The 15,866-nt window shown below is 40.7% G+C and overlaps 2 protein-coding genes across 4 annotated transcripts; both read right to left on the bottom strand.

The window, feature by feature from the left end:
* Nucleotides 1-182: 182 nt before the first annotated feature.
* On the bottom strand, nucleotides 183-12,660 carry aco1 (aconitase 1, soluble). Of its 2 annotated transcripts, none has more exons than XM_027009920.2 (21): nucleotides 12,342-12,660; nucleotides 10,349-10,490; nucleotides 9,758-9,926; nucleotides 9,317-9,454; nucleotides 7,969-8,038; nucleotides 7,673-7,856; nucleotides 6,632-6,771; nucleotides 6,304-6,475; nucleotides 5,983-6,083; nucleotides 5,592-5,708; nucleotides 5,276-5,435; nucleotides 4,936-5,071; nucleotides 4,513-4,597; nucleotides 4,243-4,399; nucleotides 3,916-4,040; nucleotides 3,630-3,734; nucleotides 3,291-3,433; nucleotides 3,026-3,173; nucleotides 2,688-2,810; nucleotides 2,335-2,520; nucleotides 183-2,052 (listed from the first exon to the last, which is right to left on the bottom strand). In XM_027009920.2, the coding sequence occupies exons 2-21, from the start codon at nucleotides 10,443-10,445 to the stop codon at nucleotides 1,936-1,938; spliced, it is 2,673 nt and encodes an 890-aa protein (XP_026865721.2). In that variant the 5' UTR covers nucleotides 10,446-10,490; nucleotides 12,342-12,660; the 3' UTR covers nucleotides 183-1,935. The 2 variants fall into 2 exon arrangements, with proteins under 2 accessions (XP_026865721.2, XP_026865720.2); XM_027009919.2 differs by lacking the exon at nucleotides 12,342-12,660 and adding an exon at nucleotides 12,049-12,334.
* Nucleotides 12,661-12,759: 99 nt separating this feature from the next.
* LOC113577333 lies at nucleotides 12,760-15,866 on the bottom strand. 2 transcript variants are annotated; one of them, XM_027009921.2, is made up of 5 exons: nucleotides 15,602-15,866; nucleotides 14,585-14,827; nucleotides 14,271-14,453; nucleotides 14,057-14,134; nucleotides 12,760-13,274 (listed from the first exon to the last, which is right to left on the bottom strand). In XM_027009921.2, the coding sequence occupies exons 2-5, from the start codon at nucleotides 14,794-14,796 to the stop codon at nucleotides 13,094-13,096; spliced, it is 654 nt and encodes a 217-aa protein (XP_026865722.1). In that variant the 5' UTR covers nucleotides 14,797-14,827; nucleotides 15,602-15,866; the 3' UTR covers nucleotides 12,760-13,093. The 2 variants fall into 2 exon arrangements, with proteins under 2 accessions (XP_026865722.1, XP_026865723.1); XM_027009922.2 differs by having other exon boundaries at nucleotides 14,271-14,450.

The following is a 15,866-nucleotide window of genomic DNA, read 5'->3' as shown; positions in this document are numbered from 1 at the left end:
TATATATATATATACATATGTATATATATATGTATCTATATATATATTTATATATATGTATATATATATATATATATATATATATATATATATATATATATATATATATATATAAAATATGTATGTATGTATGTATATGTGTGTGTGAGAGAGAGAAAGTGTTTACTCTTACTCAGACTGAATTCATGAGGGAAAAAAAAACTTTATTTGGGCAAAGTTTTAAATATTAAACATATGAATGCATGGTATGGAATGATAAAAGGGCATATCTGGAAGTCAAGACACCTGTAGGTTCTATTGCTTTTATATCCTCAGATAAATACATGCACACTGGGAAATTTAATGGTCTTTTGAAATTCTGTATGAACTGTTACTTCGGTCTAACCTCTCAGTACAGTATGTCCTGGTTGCTGTCATGAGGTGAAACATTTACAGAGCTACCTTTTCTGTGCCTGCAACATGTTAAGAGGGAAAATGGGCATTGGAGTGACTCAGGAGTGACTGAGAGAGATTATGATGTTAAATGGCTTTTAAATCAAATTCTGGGTCACTCCAAAAATTGCACTCCAACTACAGCAAATTATATATTTGTTGTTTTTTTTAAAGGAGCTGATGAAATAGCTGATCTGGAATGATACAGTCCACGTCAGCGGTATCAAACTGCAGTCTTGAAGGGGCAGAGTCCAGCAGTTTTTGGAGGAAAGTGTCCAAACTCTGCTGTTCTCTGGCCCTCCTGGCCTGGAGCTTCACGCCCCTGACCTCAATGTACAGACTTCTTTCAAGAAGAAACTAATATACACCTCACAGTTGGTGATAGTAGGCACTTTCAGAGATCCATTATTAAATTAGTATATTAGCAGTCAGATATGATTTATGATCATTTCTTGATATATTACTCATCAGAAAAAAACCTAAAACTACTAATGATAGTTATTATCATGACGACCGATAGTAATAACAATAATAATTGTAGTTATCTAAATTACTATCCTTAAGCCACAACTACTTTGTGCAACATAATGTTCTATTTGAGCTACTGTGCAAAATGAACAAAAAAGGGGAGAGATAAACAAGAGAAAGAAAAGACTGAATGTGTCAAGTACCAAAGCTTCCATTTTATGTTAAAATGTCTTTTAAAAACTACTTTGGATTAATAACCCTGTTACATTGTTGGAAAAAACTCAGCCAAAGTGAGATTCGGTTCATTTTCTTAATGTGTTTACCATTCCATTTGTGTGATTTTTTTCCCCCATGTAAAAATATGGTTATTTATAGCAATTAACCAAACAGTGTCCAAAAAAAGCAAATTAATGCAAGAGAGACTGAACAGGTAAGGTTAATGTTACGCAACACTGAGGTAGGCCTAGAAACTAAACCAGTTTGAAGTGTATACCCTGTGAGTCAGACAATAATCACGAAATCAAATGATTTTCCTCAATCATAGGCCTATGCCCTTCAGCCATTATGCCAATCTTTAATGGTTCTAGAGCACTGTAATTAATTAACTTTATTAAGCATCTTGGGTAAGAGACCCTGCACATTAATGTTAAAGCAGCATGACTGAGGGACACAGTTCAATAGACAGGGTGTTGTGTGAGCCTCAGAGAAACAGTGTGTTATTGGATCTGTTTACTTAGCCTCACCACGACCACCACTGACATTTCTTCCACTAGCCCTGAATCTCATACCTTACAACAATTAGTGTATATATCATTAATTCATATTGTATTTGACTTTCAGACAATTTAGACATTTATGGACATTTAGATCCAAATCCCAAAACTAACCAACATATATAAAGTTGATGAGGCAACAAAGCAAAGAGTTAGTTGGCTCTTCCAAATAAAAAAAAGAGGAAAATTTCCGTCAGTGTAGGGACACGTGGAGCATGGGCGCTCCAACTGCCCGCTTCACTCGAGGGGTCCGAAGGGTTCTCTACTTCTCGGTCATCTTGCGGATCATGTAGTTCAGGATGCCACCATGGTGGAAGTAGGCGAGCTCGACATCCGTGTCGAAGCGCATCCTCGCCTGGAACGTCTTGCCTGTGTCCAGCTGAACAAGACAGGGGGGGAAAAAGCAGAAGGCCAATGGTCGGATGCTGGATCTAACCAAAGTGTGCAGTCATGATAGCATTTTAGTAGGATGCCGCAGTTACTATACAGGAAAAGCAACAAACCTTTCACCAGGACAAACGTTTGCAAACGGAACCGACATAAAAGCTATGACCGAGGGCAATGAAGTCCACCTGCTTAGAAGACTACACAAGGGTGATTTGATGATCAATTGGGTGTGTGTGTTGCCTAGTCTTTGGTCAGCCTATTATCAAAACCTTACCTTAATGTCTACAAGCATTCTGGGTGTGAGTTGCGGAGGGATGACGACAGTGTAGCGCTCCTGGCCAGTAAGACCCAGCCCATCGGCCGTGTCTCCGGGCAGGTACTCAAGAGGGATGATGCCCATCCCCACCAGGTTGCTGCGGTGGATGCGCTCATAGCTCTCGGCCAGTACAGCTTTGATTCCCTGAGGGAGGACACAGGCTTCTGGGAAAAGGTACGAGAGCTGCTTCGGCTGCTCAAGACTCCTATGACTATGACTATGGGGTGAAACCACATGCAGGAGCTAAAATCATACTTTTTTGTTTGCTTGTTTGTTTGTCTGTCTACAGCAGAGGAAGCTGTGGCTCTCACCAGTAGGAACGGGCCTTTGGCGGCCCAGTCTCTGGAGCTCCCCGAGCCGTACTCCTTCCCTGCCAGCACCAGCAGGGAGTGACCTGCCTGCTGGTACTTCTCTGCAGCATCGTACACATCCATCTGCAGGAGAGAATGGCATTTTAGAGACAACTGCAATTAGAGAACACAGATTAAAGAGAGAAAGCCAAAAGCACTATAAACCCCCTAGATCATTACCTAAATTGCCCACGTGAGGGGGGGAGGAACACCTTTTCAATTTGGTGAAAAAGTTTGTTTTTTCCCCCACTGTATCTTAAAAACCAACATTATGCAACATATCAGCACAGATCTCCTACCGTTTCCCCTGTGGGCAGGTAGATGGTGCGAGGGGCCTGCTTGTTGAGGAACTTGTTGAAGAGGCGGATGTTGGCGAACGTGCCCCGAGCCATCACGGCATCGTTGCCTCGCCGAGAGCCGTAGGAGTTAAACTCTCGAGGGGTGAGCCTACAGGAGAACACATAGTTATTCATTGCTTTTAATACCCAACCACTGAGTGCTAACACTTCTGTAACCCCTTTGCTATGCCAGAGCTCCGTGTTTGCGGGTGTTAATGAGCCTCACCCACAGCTGTTCAGGTAGCGAGCAGCAGGGCTGTTGCGGGCGATGTTGCCGGCAGGAGAGATGTGGTCCGTAGTCACCGAATCTCCCAAATTGAGCAACACATATGCATCTACTATAGACTTAGGCTCCTGGAGTTCCCTGGTCTAAAACATACGCATCTTCACAAGTAGGCCAAAGGCAAGTATTGCATGTAATAGGCTGTAATTCCTTAAACCGAAAGACTACACACATCAGCACAAACGGTTTTACAAGGACCATTTCTTGATTTTCACAATTCATTTGTTTTCCACTTTCATTAAGATTGAACTGATATATTTTACTACACAGGGTACATCATACCAGTCCTTCAAAGAATGGAGGGGACTTGATGTAGGTGGATTTGGGGTCCCAGGTGTACAGCTTTTCAGAGGGGGCACTGAGAGAGTTCCAACGCTCATTCACTTCCTAGAGCACACACAAAAAACAAAAAACAAAACAACCCCCCCCCCCCCAAAAAAAACAAAACAAAACCAAAACAAACCCCACACACCCCATACCAAGACAGATTTGAATCATATGGCAAGAGCTTTTATGCTTAAGAGCAGTGAATCCATTTCTCTACTAGGCCTTGTACTGGTTCTCCCACCTCCACCTTCTCATAGACCTCTTTGAACATGGCTGGGATGACAAACTGCCTCTCCACAGCCTGGATCTCTTCCCGAGTGGGCCAGATGTCATGCAGGAAAACCTCCTTCCCCTTCGCATTCACAGCTGCTCAAACACACAAAACCAAGCAAAAAATTTATTGTTCAACTTCTCTGCAAGTTGACAGAGAAGCAACTGGTCTCCCTGGTATATGATAACTATGTTGCTCAAAACTTACACATACACATACACTTACACATACACTTGGAGGCAAGCTACCTAGTAAACCAAAGAAGGTGGTTAGGTGAGCCGCTCAAATCTCACTCACCAATGGGCTCCTTCTCAAAGTCTATCCTCACGGTGCCTGCAAGAGCGTAAGCTATGACCAGCGGAGGAGAGGCCAAGTAGTTGGCATGCGTGTTTGGGTGAACGCGGCCCTCAAAGTTCCTGTTTCCAGACAGGACTCCAGCTGCCACCAGATCTCCCTGAGAAGAGTTAACCTCACATTGTACGGTATTGTATTGTGTACGGTATGCAGTATTGTGTAAAAGAAACAGTGCAGATCAGATCAGGAAAAAAGCTCAGTGAAGGCTCACACCTGTGTTATGGCCTCCACAACGGACTCAGGAAGTGGCCCGCTGTTTCCTATGCAGGTCATGCAGCCATATCCCACCACCTCGAAACTAACGGAGGGGAAATGCAAAGGCTCATATACAAACTGTAATTCTCGCATGCAATTATTTCACATCTGATTACTCCTAATGGATCACTTAAAAGTAACCAATGACCAATTTTGTTGTGTTCGTTCTTATTTGCCTTATCTATTAAACATGATTTTAATTACATCACTACTCTTTTATTAGTTGTTGCTATAGAGTTTACATACTGGACTTGCACTATACGAGTTATCAGTAACAGAGTTGTACTACAGAGGCTTAGCCTTACCATATTTCACATTCACAAATACATTCTTTTAATGGGGAGTTCAGTTCATTTTCAGCATGCCTTAATGATATCGCACCCTAGATCAGCGAGGTAACGCATCACCCCACTTTCCCTCAGATAATAGGTGACCACTCCACTTCCGGGAGAAAGGCTCGTCTTAATGTAAGGTTTCACGCTCAATCCACACTCGACGGCTTTCTTAGCCAGGAGACCTGAAGAAAAAACAAACGACGCAAAGCACAGTTCTTTTAACATTGGCATTAAGCTGCAAAAGCAGTAATGGTGCTTACAGAGGTGTGATTTCCATGAGCACGTCAGGCATTCCCTCCAAGTCATGCCTGACCACTGCAGAGTCCAAGCATCAAGTCTGGCTATGACGGGCCGCACTGGCAGCCGTGTGGTGGGGACGTTCGTACCGGCACCCAGCATGACGGAGGGGTTGCTGGTGTTGGTGCAGCTGGTGATGGCAGCGATGACCACAGATCCGTGAGAGAGGGAGTAGTCCCTTCCATTATGCTGGAATGGTATGGTGACATCATGGTTCTCAGGAGGCACCTGAAATCCCTTAAAACCTTGCTAAAAAAAAAAAAAAAAAAAAAAAAAAAAAAGAGAGAGAGACGAGCGTTTTTACCTAAAGCATAACACACAGACATAAAACGCAAAGACAAACACTTCTGCCCTACGGAGCAGATTGTCCAGGGTGCTCATTACTTGTAGGTGAGTGTTATGCACCTTGGCCCCTAAGCAGGTCTGAAAGTCCTGCTTCATTTCCGATACAGCCACTTTGTCCTGTGGTCTCTTGGGACCACTGCAGCAGGGGACGACTGTGCTGAGGTCAAGCTCAACCACCTACATGGGGAGAGGAAGAAAATGGAGGCAAAGACAAACGACTTATGCAAAGGGCCATTACAACATCACTGTGGATAGAAGGCTGGATGTTGGCAAAGGAAAACTGGTTACTTTGTCCTGAAACATCACTTGAAATAATATGTGCTGACAACAATTGACAGGTTCTCAGCTCATTCAGGTTCCCTGCCAGCAAGACACTCCTTGTGTGGAAAACAGCTGATATGTGCATGGTTGTGTGTGTGTGTGTGTGTGTGTGTGTGTGTATGCAGTGTACCTTTGTGAAGTCTGGATCCTGACTTTCATCGCTGTAGTCTCTAAACATTCCCACTGCTTTTAGATACTGGGCAATGTAACCAAGTTTCTCAGCCTCTCGTCCTAATCAAACACACATTACATCTCAGGTCCATGACTTAGCAAAAATGCCTGTCACTGCAAAACACAAATGCTTGTTACAAGTGAAAATCTTTCTGGTACAGTACTTCCCTAAGTCTAAGTGATGGATTCTAGCACTCAAACCAAACTGTTTCCAAATGGGTTAACAGGTTTGAAATTGAAAAGGATAAACAAACATACAAGTGCACTAGTGACAGCGTACCGGTCTGTTGGAGATAGTGCATGCTGACGTGGTCCACGGGGAAGAAGGCGGCCGTGGCACCATACTCGGGGCACATGTTGGCGATGGTGGCGCGGTCTGCGATGGAGAGCTGAGCCACGCCGGGGCCGAAAAACTCCACGAACTTCCCCACCACGCCGACCTGCCGTAAATGCTGCAGATGCACAACAGGAGAGGGCCCAGCTGCTTAGCTCACACAAGAAATCCAGTCATACTCTAACACAATGATTTCATTCTCTTCAGGGCCCAAGGCAAAACAATGATTCACTTATAGTCTAACAGAAGAAGAATGGTTTAAAAATGTAGATACCTTTGTAACAGTGAGGACAATATCAGTAGAGGTGATGTACTTGCTCGGTGTGCCCTGAACTTTGTACCCAATGACCTCTGGGAGCACCATGCTGATAGGCTGACCCAACATAACTGCCTCTGCTTCAATGCCTCCCACACCTGCTCAAAGAGATACAAGACTGTGGTACAACAAGTAAAAATCCTGAAGAAAAATGAAGACATTATTAACCAGAAACTAAAGTATATATATTTAGGTAAATCTAAGTATAATCTCCATAAAGTATTTTGGCAATAATAGTGGAGTAGTTTGCCATTGCTTTCTCCACCCCTCCCCATTTATCCAGACTTGGGACCAACATGTAGCTGTTTCCAGCCACATGGCTGGGCGAATGCTGTGCATCTCGTGGACGGATATGGTCACAAATAGGACGGTTCTAGAGCGTGTCAAACCAAGAATATCATTAAGAGGGCAAAAAAAACAAGCAGCGGCTCTCTTGTTTCGGACATGTCATGCGAGGCAATTCCCTGGAAACATCATTAATGCTTGGCACTGTTAGTGGGTCTAGAAGAAGAGGACGCCAAAGAACTCGTTGGCTAGATATAATCAAGGCTGACATGAATATGTAAATTAAAGAACTGAAAGAAGCTGTTAAAGATAGGAAAGCTTGGAAAAGTATGTCTCAAAGTGGCCGCAAGTCGGGTCCGACTGAACAGATAATCATCATCAAGTATAATCTCATTCTAATCACACAAACAATAAAATATTAAGAACCTTTGCTGTGAATGCCTTCTAAAGGAACTTGTCTGATCCCAAACTGCCCAATTTAGGTCCTTATTATTAATAGAAGCACATTAAAATAGTGTTTATGTTGTAAATGTAAAAATGTAAGTGTAAATGTTGGATGCTAGAGCAGTTAAACACAGGAGTGTACAACCTTTTTCCTGGATTTCAAATGAATTGCCAGAAAACAAGCAAACCCACTATAACCCTGAAGTGTGCAGGACTGTGGTGCCCGACAACTGCTGCACTGCAGCCATAAATTAGCATTTAAACACTTACCCCATCCCAGCACCCCCAGGCCATCGATCATGGTGGTGTGGGAATCGGTGCCCACCAGGCTGTCGGGGTAGTAGTAGCCATCCTGCTGGAACACCACCCTGGCTAGGTACTCCAGGTTGACCTGGTGCACTATTCCCGAACCTGGAGGAATGATGCGTGTGTTCTGGAATGCTTTAGAACCCCACTGCAGACGAAGAAATGAAGGTTTTATTAGCCAGGACTAAAATGCATAGCCAGGATTTCAGTGCGAGTATCCTAATGTGAACTCTGGCTAGTACATTAACATGTGGGATTACCTTTAAAAACTGGAAGCGTTCCTTGTTTCTTTCAAATTCGAGTTCTTGGTTTTTCTGAAGACTGTCCGGCCTAAAATGCATTAAAAATAGCATCACGTACATGTCTCTGAAATGTTCTATTTGCATTGACCTTTAAAACATTTTGAAAAAAAGGCTTAATTCCGATTATAATGCTTATGTAATGAGTTTCTGTACAAATACATAGCTCAAATATTAATTTTCATAATTTATACCCCAGAATCATTTTATATGATGAACTTTAGGATTTAAAAACAAGAGCCCACTTTAGAAGGTTAAACATCAAATCACACATTCAAAGGTGCCTAAGTGCAACATGGGCTGTGCAATCGATGGTGAGTTTGGTAATGACAGTAAAACACACCAACTTAATGTCATTTGTAGTAAAGTTCACTGTCAAAGTGCAGTGTGCTTTCACAGGATATAAATGACAATGCAAACCTCATTTAAACTAAGTCCACAATATCAGCCGAGCCAAACATATGACCCTGACAATGACCTAAATTTTGATCAGATAATGGTTGACCCTAAGCACAATTCAATCAGGTGAAGAAGTGAACCTGATATTGGGCCCTGATGAGTATAATAAATTGAATACACTAAACGAAAACAATACAGTTGCATTTTGTATAAATATAATACAAAAATTCATAGTCAAAACTTATGATGACTTATTATTAAGTGCCTACCCTCCCCATGCACCAACTGTATTTTCTTCACTTGGCAATGGGTGATGAATTAAATGGATGTTATTTTCCAGTGCCCACTCTGTGTTGGCTCTTGGCAAGTCAAAGGCTTAGATCTTTCCTACTTGGACACTGCCAGACTAGGCATCTCAAAGTCTGGGGCAGCACTGTAAACCCGTCTCTCTAATGAAACGAATGCACGCCAGTTCATGCCCCAAGGAGATAACATGCTGGGCACTGAATCAATCATTTTAACTGTACAATAGCCAATGGCATAACAGCATGGAGCTCACAACATAATGGCATACAAAGACACTGACTTAAAAACATGAAAATCCTGACAATTCTAGTTCACCCCTTAACCCAGTAAAGACTCTTTGGAAAATAAGGACACTGTGCAATAACCATTACTCATCGTGCTTAATTTCTATTAAGTTATTAAAGAAGAACATCACCTCACCTATAATCTGTGTCGAAGATACCATGCGTGTGAAAACATGTCCATAGGGACAAAAGCTCGCTTTTAAATGTTTGTTTGGTTTGCCAGAAAACCAGTTCTTATTTCAGAAGCCAGCAAGTGGAATATTACTTAGAAAGGTTATGAATCTGGTACTTTCAACTACTACAATAGGAAGAGAACGTACTTTCTGCTGAAGTCCACCTGAATGGAATGGTCAATGACTAGGTCAGCAGGACACACAGGGTTGATCTTCTCAGGATCTCCATCCAGTTTCTTTACAGCATCACGCATTGCAGCAAAGTCCACTACTGCAGGTACTCCACTGACCATAGCAAAGAAAAAATTATTCAGACACCTTAGACAATAATTCACACACCTCAAAACTAGCCGAAACAGAATTCTCCAGCGTTATATATAATGGTGATAAAAACAACTCTCAGAAGCATCAAAATGTTGGTCAGGTTTTTGGATGGAAACTGACAATAACATTGCTATTACTGTGAGATACAAGCAACAAGAAACACAGGACTATTTCACAAAACCCCAAGAGCAATAGCAACTCAAGCTAGTTACGAGCTAGCAAACCAAGACTGATTATGAAAGAGTGAGCAGTAATTAAACCTACGTGAAGTCCTGCAGGATGACACGGGCGGGCCGGAATGGCACCTCCACCGTCTGGGTCTGTGTCTCCTTCCAGCTGAGGATTCTCTCTACATCCTCCTTCTTCACCAAGAACTCATCACAGTTCCTCACAGCAGACTCCAGCAACACACGAATGGAAAAAGGCAGGCGTTCTGTATATTTAAAAATAAATAAATAAACAACAACAACAACAATAATAATATATTCTTCCTAACAGCTGTATATAAAAGGCAGGGTGCCTGTTGCTACTGTAGCTCTTTAAAAACAAACTAACAAAAAAAGTTTTGTTTTTTTTTTGTAAAAAGGAAGAAATCAATTAAAGCTAACAACTGTGCATACAAGTTTTAACCTGCATCATCGATACTCCCATTAGCTTCTTCTGAGAGTCTCTCATATGATATGTAATACAGTTCAGGTATTTGTAATATTATTATTAGTATTATTATTATTATTAGTAGTAGTAGTATTAGCCATTTTATAACTCACTGTTTTACAAGATCACATTTTTCACACATGCTATCTTGTTAAAAAAAAATGAGCACATGAAGATTCGGCTATGCACTCATTCTCTTACCATATCTTGGGTCTCCAAGTTTTGTGAGATTGAAGAATTTATGTGCAGGCTTCTGAGGGTCCAGAGACTCAGTGATATGTGCGTAAGGGTTACTCATAGCTGACGGCACTCTCCTTGCACACAAACTCTCCCTTCAGCGTATCTAAGGAATAAAAGACGGTTTATTTCAGAAATAATCAACAGAAAATTGCTGTATGATCTTAAGTAAACCAGACTATTTAACCAAATCAAATTTACACACACAGGGTCCTGCTTTGAATGTGCCGTCGCAAGCTAAAATACCCAGCTACCTCTCCAAACTTGGTCACAGATTTCTCTCTACAAATGAGCATTTTAGTTTCATTTTTGGCCTCTGTGTACCACCAAAGGCTTGAGCCTCTGCCAAAATCCAGAGGTTGGTACGTGAAAGCCAGGTTTGCACCCTCTGTGATAGGACAGGCCACCATCATTGAGTAAGGGTGGGCAAGCAGTGTCTATATGCTCAGACTAGTTTATCTAAAGGCTAGAGTATGTGGTGAGAAATCTAAAGCTTACATCAAAACCTTCATGTCTGGCAGATCCAAATGAGACAAGTTAGATCCCACAGCTTATCTGACATAAGCTAAGAAGTGCAAACATGCCACTCTGCGCGCTAACAAACAGGGGCTGACATTGGACTGTAGTGCTGGGACTTTACACAGCAACAGTCAAATTCTTATTATATGACATACAAGCCGGACATAGACATGGGATATCTGTTGTGAAGGTGGGCGAGCTTACATTGTGAGAATGGATGGAGATACTGAATGACACCTAAGGTCATAGGGTCACCTTATGATGTAGCCTACAATACATAACATCTAAATGCTAGATATTAGGTGCTTAAACACCTGAACCAGTTATGGAAATACTTAAGGTACAGAAGTAATTAAGGCTTATAGTAAATCCCCAACACGTCCATCATATTGTCCGCCAGTGATTTTTTTTTTCATTACTAATGACTACGTGAGATACCACCAGCAAATCAGCCAGTCTCTAAATTCCACTGACAACATAACTGAGAAAATAAGATATATGGTTCCATATTTTGAAGCTATATAGCCTTGTTAAAATGGGCTTACTGAAGCCATGTATTAAGGAGTATACTGAAGAAAATACTGAGGAGTATTTTAAAATATGTTTTTATATACTTACTTATACATGAAGAGGATTACAAAAGCACAGGTATGGCCTTTCCACCACCACTATGTCAGTGGATGTTAAGCTGTAGGGGCATTTTCTTGGCATCCCTTAACATACTTACTATCTATTAATAAACGTTAAATGACTTGCAGGCAGGTGGCAAGAATATGTACGACTGGAATAGATAAAGCTTTTAAACTAAAGTGCCCTGTACAGTGGTCCAGCCATACTTGTTAACAGGTGAAATCACAAATAACAGACGATACAAAGTTACTGACGACACACTAAGGTCATTTTATCTAGCTAATCTTTTATCTGGCTAACCTACAGAACAACTCAATCTTTCATCGAGCTAACCGCTAGCTAACTGGCTAACTGTCATCCGCGAACTGTCAGCGCCACTATTAACCCATTATAGCTAAAGTCATCAACAAAATGCAGTTACTGTAAAGTTACAAGTTGTACAAATGCAGAAACCATCATCTACACCATGCTTGTCTTTTTTTCGCAAGATACACTTTTTATTTCGTATGACTTACCAATCTCACACCAATTTCTGGAGTTGGACTCCGTTTAGCTAGTAGAGTTTAGCTAGGTTAGCCAACCTAGCTAGCACGTTACCTCAACCTAGCTAGCGAACAGCCTAGTACCGTAAAGTACATATTACAAATGAGATTTAAATCTGCAATTTATACATTCGGTTTTTTTATTATCGTTATTTTTTCCCTTACAGTCCGTTTTGTGAAATGTAGCTGCACTGTTAAAATATTTTCGTAATTTGACTTCAGAGCTTAACCCTATGTCTTTTAAAAACGTTTTAAGATAGTGTTACCTCATTTACGGTAATGATTCAGCTCTTTATTACACATCTACCAGCGGATACGAGAGATCATTGTAACTGTACGGTAAAGTTTGCTTTCCTAGAGGATTTTTTCCTTTTCTTCTTTCGTTTGTGTTTTCCGCACGGTTGAAAAAATAAAGAATAATCATAAAAAATAAGGAATAATCACTGACATACATTGTCACTGAGCCGAAGCGCCAAAGCCATTTCAGTGCTAACAGCGCCCGGTTGTGGCGATTTAACGCTATGTTAAACGTGAGTGATCTGAAAGCCCCAGTCTATGAACAGTATTAATCAAATAATAAATTCAAAGTGGTTAAAAAAGCGCCAGTATTACTAGAAACCAGTGAAAATTGGTATTGTTATTACTACTGAAGTACTGAAGTAGTAATTAAGCTCTACAGTAGCGTTATGCATTGCGTATTTAATTTGCTCTTCAGAAACAACTTTGTATAGAACTGACGTTTTCATAATTCAGTTCAAATTTCATCATATTTAGAATATACAAGCCCCTACAATTTGTGCCTTTTGAAGCAAACAAAACAAACACTTTCCCGTGTCTAACCTTTTTTTAACGTATTAAACAAAGAAAAGACAATTGCCTGACTAATGGCTGTCATGCACAAGGGTTTCAAATCACTTTGTAAATGCAGTCTTGAACTACATCTTGTCCACATTGTTCTCATTCTTATGCAGTCATGGAATGAAAAGTTGTTTGTTTTTGGTTTCAAGGAGTACAGATTTCACGAGAGTGTGGTGAAGTGATGAGCAGCTGTCGTTCCGTGACGGAGCTTTTCCCTCTTCTTGCTGCCCTCCCTGGTCCCCTGCACCCGGTAAGTCTTCCTGGCATGTTCGCGCTCAGTCTCTTGCACCTCCGTGTCATCCAGCACGTGTAAGCTGGGAATCTGACTGATAACATACTGCCTGCAGAGGGGAGTGGATCTCAGTATGACCGTGTTGTTCATAAACACACTAACCTAGCTAAAAAACAAGCAAGCAAACAAACAAAAAACAAGCAAAAACTTAATTCTACCAAAACTCTGGGCAGCAAATCTGTTTCTTTACCATGGGGATGCTTAACTATGACATTATGTAAGCTTTTTTACTTATTTCGACCCACATCTGTCCTGATCTTTTGAGATATTGAAATGTTCTATCGTAATAACCTAAATAATTATAAAATTACTGATTTAAAACATTTTTAAATGTTGGTGTTAAAAATGTTATAGCACATAACAAGTTGATGGGTTTTTGCTCAAGTGCTTCCTTAAGGCATTTACCGGATTTTTGCCCTAAGAATATTTATAATACTTATTAGTACTATAAATAATACTTATAATACTTTATTTATTTGACCTTTTTCAATATAAATTTGTTTTTCAATTTAATTCGTGCAGTTATGCTATTTCATATTGGAGGATTTATCTAAAGAATTTAAAGGATTTATTTAATTTGAAATTTGATAAAAACGCATAATACACACAGGTTTTAAATGACTTGACCACAAGGTGGAGCAGATATACAAATTAGTTTTTATATCATACCTAAAACTACTTCAATTAAATTAAGATGTCCACAATAAAAATATTCAAATGAGTTATATTTTAGGTGACTAATCATCACTGAGCTCATTTAAAGGTTATAGTTGTGCGATTAAGGATATATATTTTTGCACATACAGCTTTCAGTTTTGTTATTTTATTTACCTGTAGTCAATGTACTGGGTGAGACTCCCTCCATTAAAGTAACTGGGGGCTGCTTCGTTATTCATCATACTGAGAAGCCTGTAAACACAATTGACAGGAACAAAATACAGTATATTAAGTCTACTAAGTACATATAAGCTACATTAACAGTAATTCTTTCCTCATGTATCAGCTAATGCCAATACAGAAAGAGAACTAGCCGAATGTAGCCTACTTAATATTGGGGAACTTGCGACGTATCTCATCTACTATAATGGGGAGGTTTCTGATTTTGTTCTTGTTGATCCACAGAGTGGTGAGGTTGGGTATGTAGGGGAACTTGACATGAGCGCTGTAATTGTTACAGTCCAGGATGAGGGTGCTCAGCCTCTCCAGCTCCCCCAGAAGAGCCGGGCTCCGTTTACCGCCGAGTTAAGGACTGACTATGCGCTGCATGGTGTTAATCTTGGTGTTTGGAAAGGTCTTTGAATAGGCCTTTGGACTCGCTGTGTATATACAATGACATCCACACAACGTGACAAAGGATACTCATCCAGCAGGTTGTAGCTCAAGTCTAGAATCTCGAGGGTGTCACGCTGCTCAAAAATAATATTATAAGGGATCTCCAGGAGGCCCTGGTATGCGAAGGAGAGCCTGGTGAGGTCCAGCTCTGCAGCGGGGCTTCCTGGGGCCAGAGCCTCTGGCTCTGCTCCACTGTTTTCACACTCCTCCATACGTCCAACTACTCGCCGCCACCACATCAGGGCGCATAGCAAGCGCGATCCGACCGTGCTACAAACAACATGTGAAAATGCATAATCAGCTTCTTTATGCAAAAGAAGAGACAGTCATTTGCTCACTGTAGAATCAGTATAGTTGAAAGTGTTGATTTTACTGTTAAGGACAGGGTAGTAACTGCAGTATAACCAGCGGAGCACCTTACTCGAAAGGTTTCTACATTTCCATGTTTTGGCTTATGTATAAACAGTAGCATGCAGTCAAAATAGAACAGGAAAATCCAGTGCGGATTATATGAAATGGAAAAAGTGTGTTTATGTACTCATTCTGAGCTTAGATGCATATTTGCACGTAAACACTTACTTGAGGTCATTGGCATGTTGTAAACAAGATAAGATCTAAGCAGAACTACATTATTTTCATTACAATTTGGAAAGATCTAAAATAGGAAGTTATAAACAAACTTATTATGGCTGGGAACGTTAACCCAAATAAAAAGACATGCGTCCTGCATATGTACTTTATCCGGGTTCTGCAACAAGCTAATTCAAACTAATTCAAATGACAATACTCCCTTTTTAACAGTTCAATGAATGCCACGAATAGAAAAGAAAGGTAGAAAGAAACTGCATATTCCAGACGTTTCATCAACCAACATGGTGTGACGTCAGTCAAGCTAACTCCTCAGAAGTCGTCAACAATGTGCTTTCAGTACACAAAACAAGTGTCAGATATGTATGACTGAAGAGAAAATGAACACTTATAAAACCACACAGCTGCATCAGTGGAATACAGCAACTCTCACAAAATATACAAAAATATACTCACCAGTTTCAGCTGTGCACCGCAGGAGGGTGTGTGTTTGTGTGCCTGACCGCTCTAAACTCATAAAGACCTTCTTTCATACTTGGACTTAGGATCACAAGACGAGGATTATCCCCTTCTTTAACCCTTTCTCTTCTGAGGCAAATTGAAATAGGTCAAATAATGTACTAAAAAATGACTGATGTTATAGCACAATTTGAATAGTTTTTATTATGTTTAGCAACACTTTACTTAAGTGTGCTGCTCATAAGGTTGCTTGACACCTCAC

Source organism: Electrophorus electricus, chromosome 19, assembly GCF_013358815.1.
Source record: "Electrophorus electricus isolate fEleEle1 chromosome 19, fEleEle1.pri, whole genome shotgun sequence".
Lineage (NCBI taxonomy): Eukaryota > Metazoa > Chordata > Actinopteri > Gymnotiformes > Gymnotidae > Electrophorus > Electrophorus electricus.
Note: the sequence above shows the minus strand (reverse complement) of the source record. Positions and strands in the feature narration are given on the sequence as shown.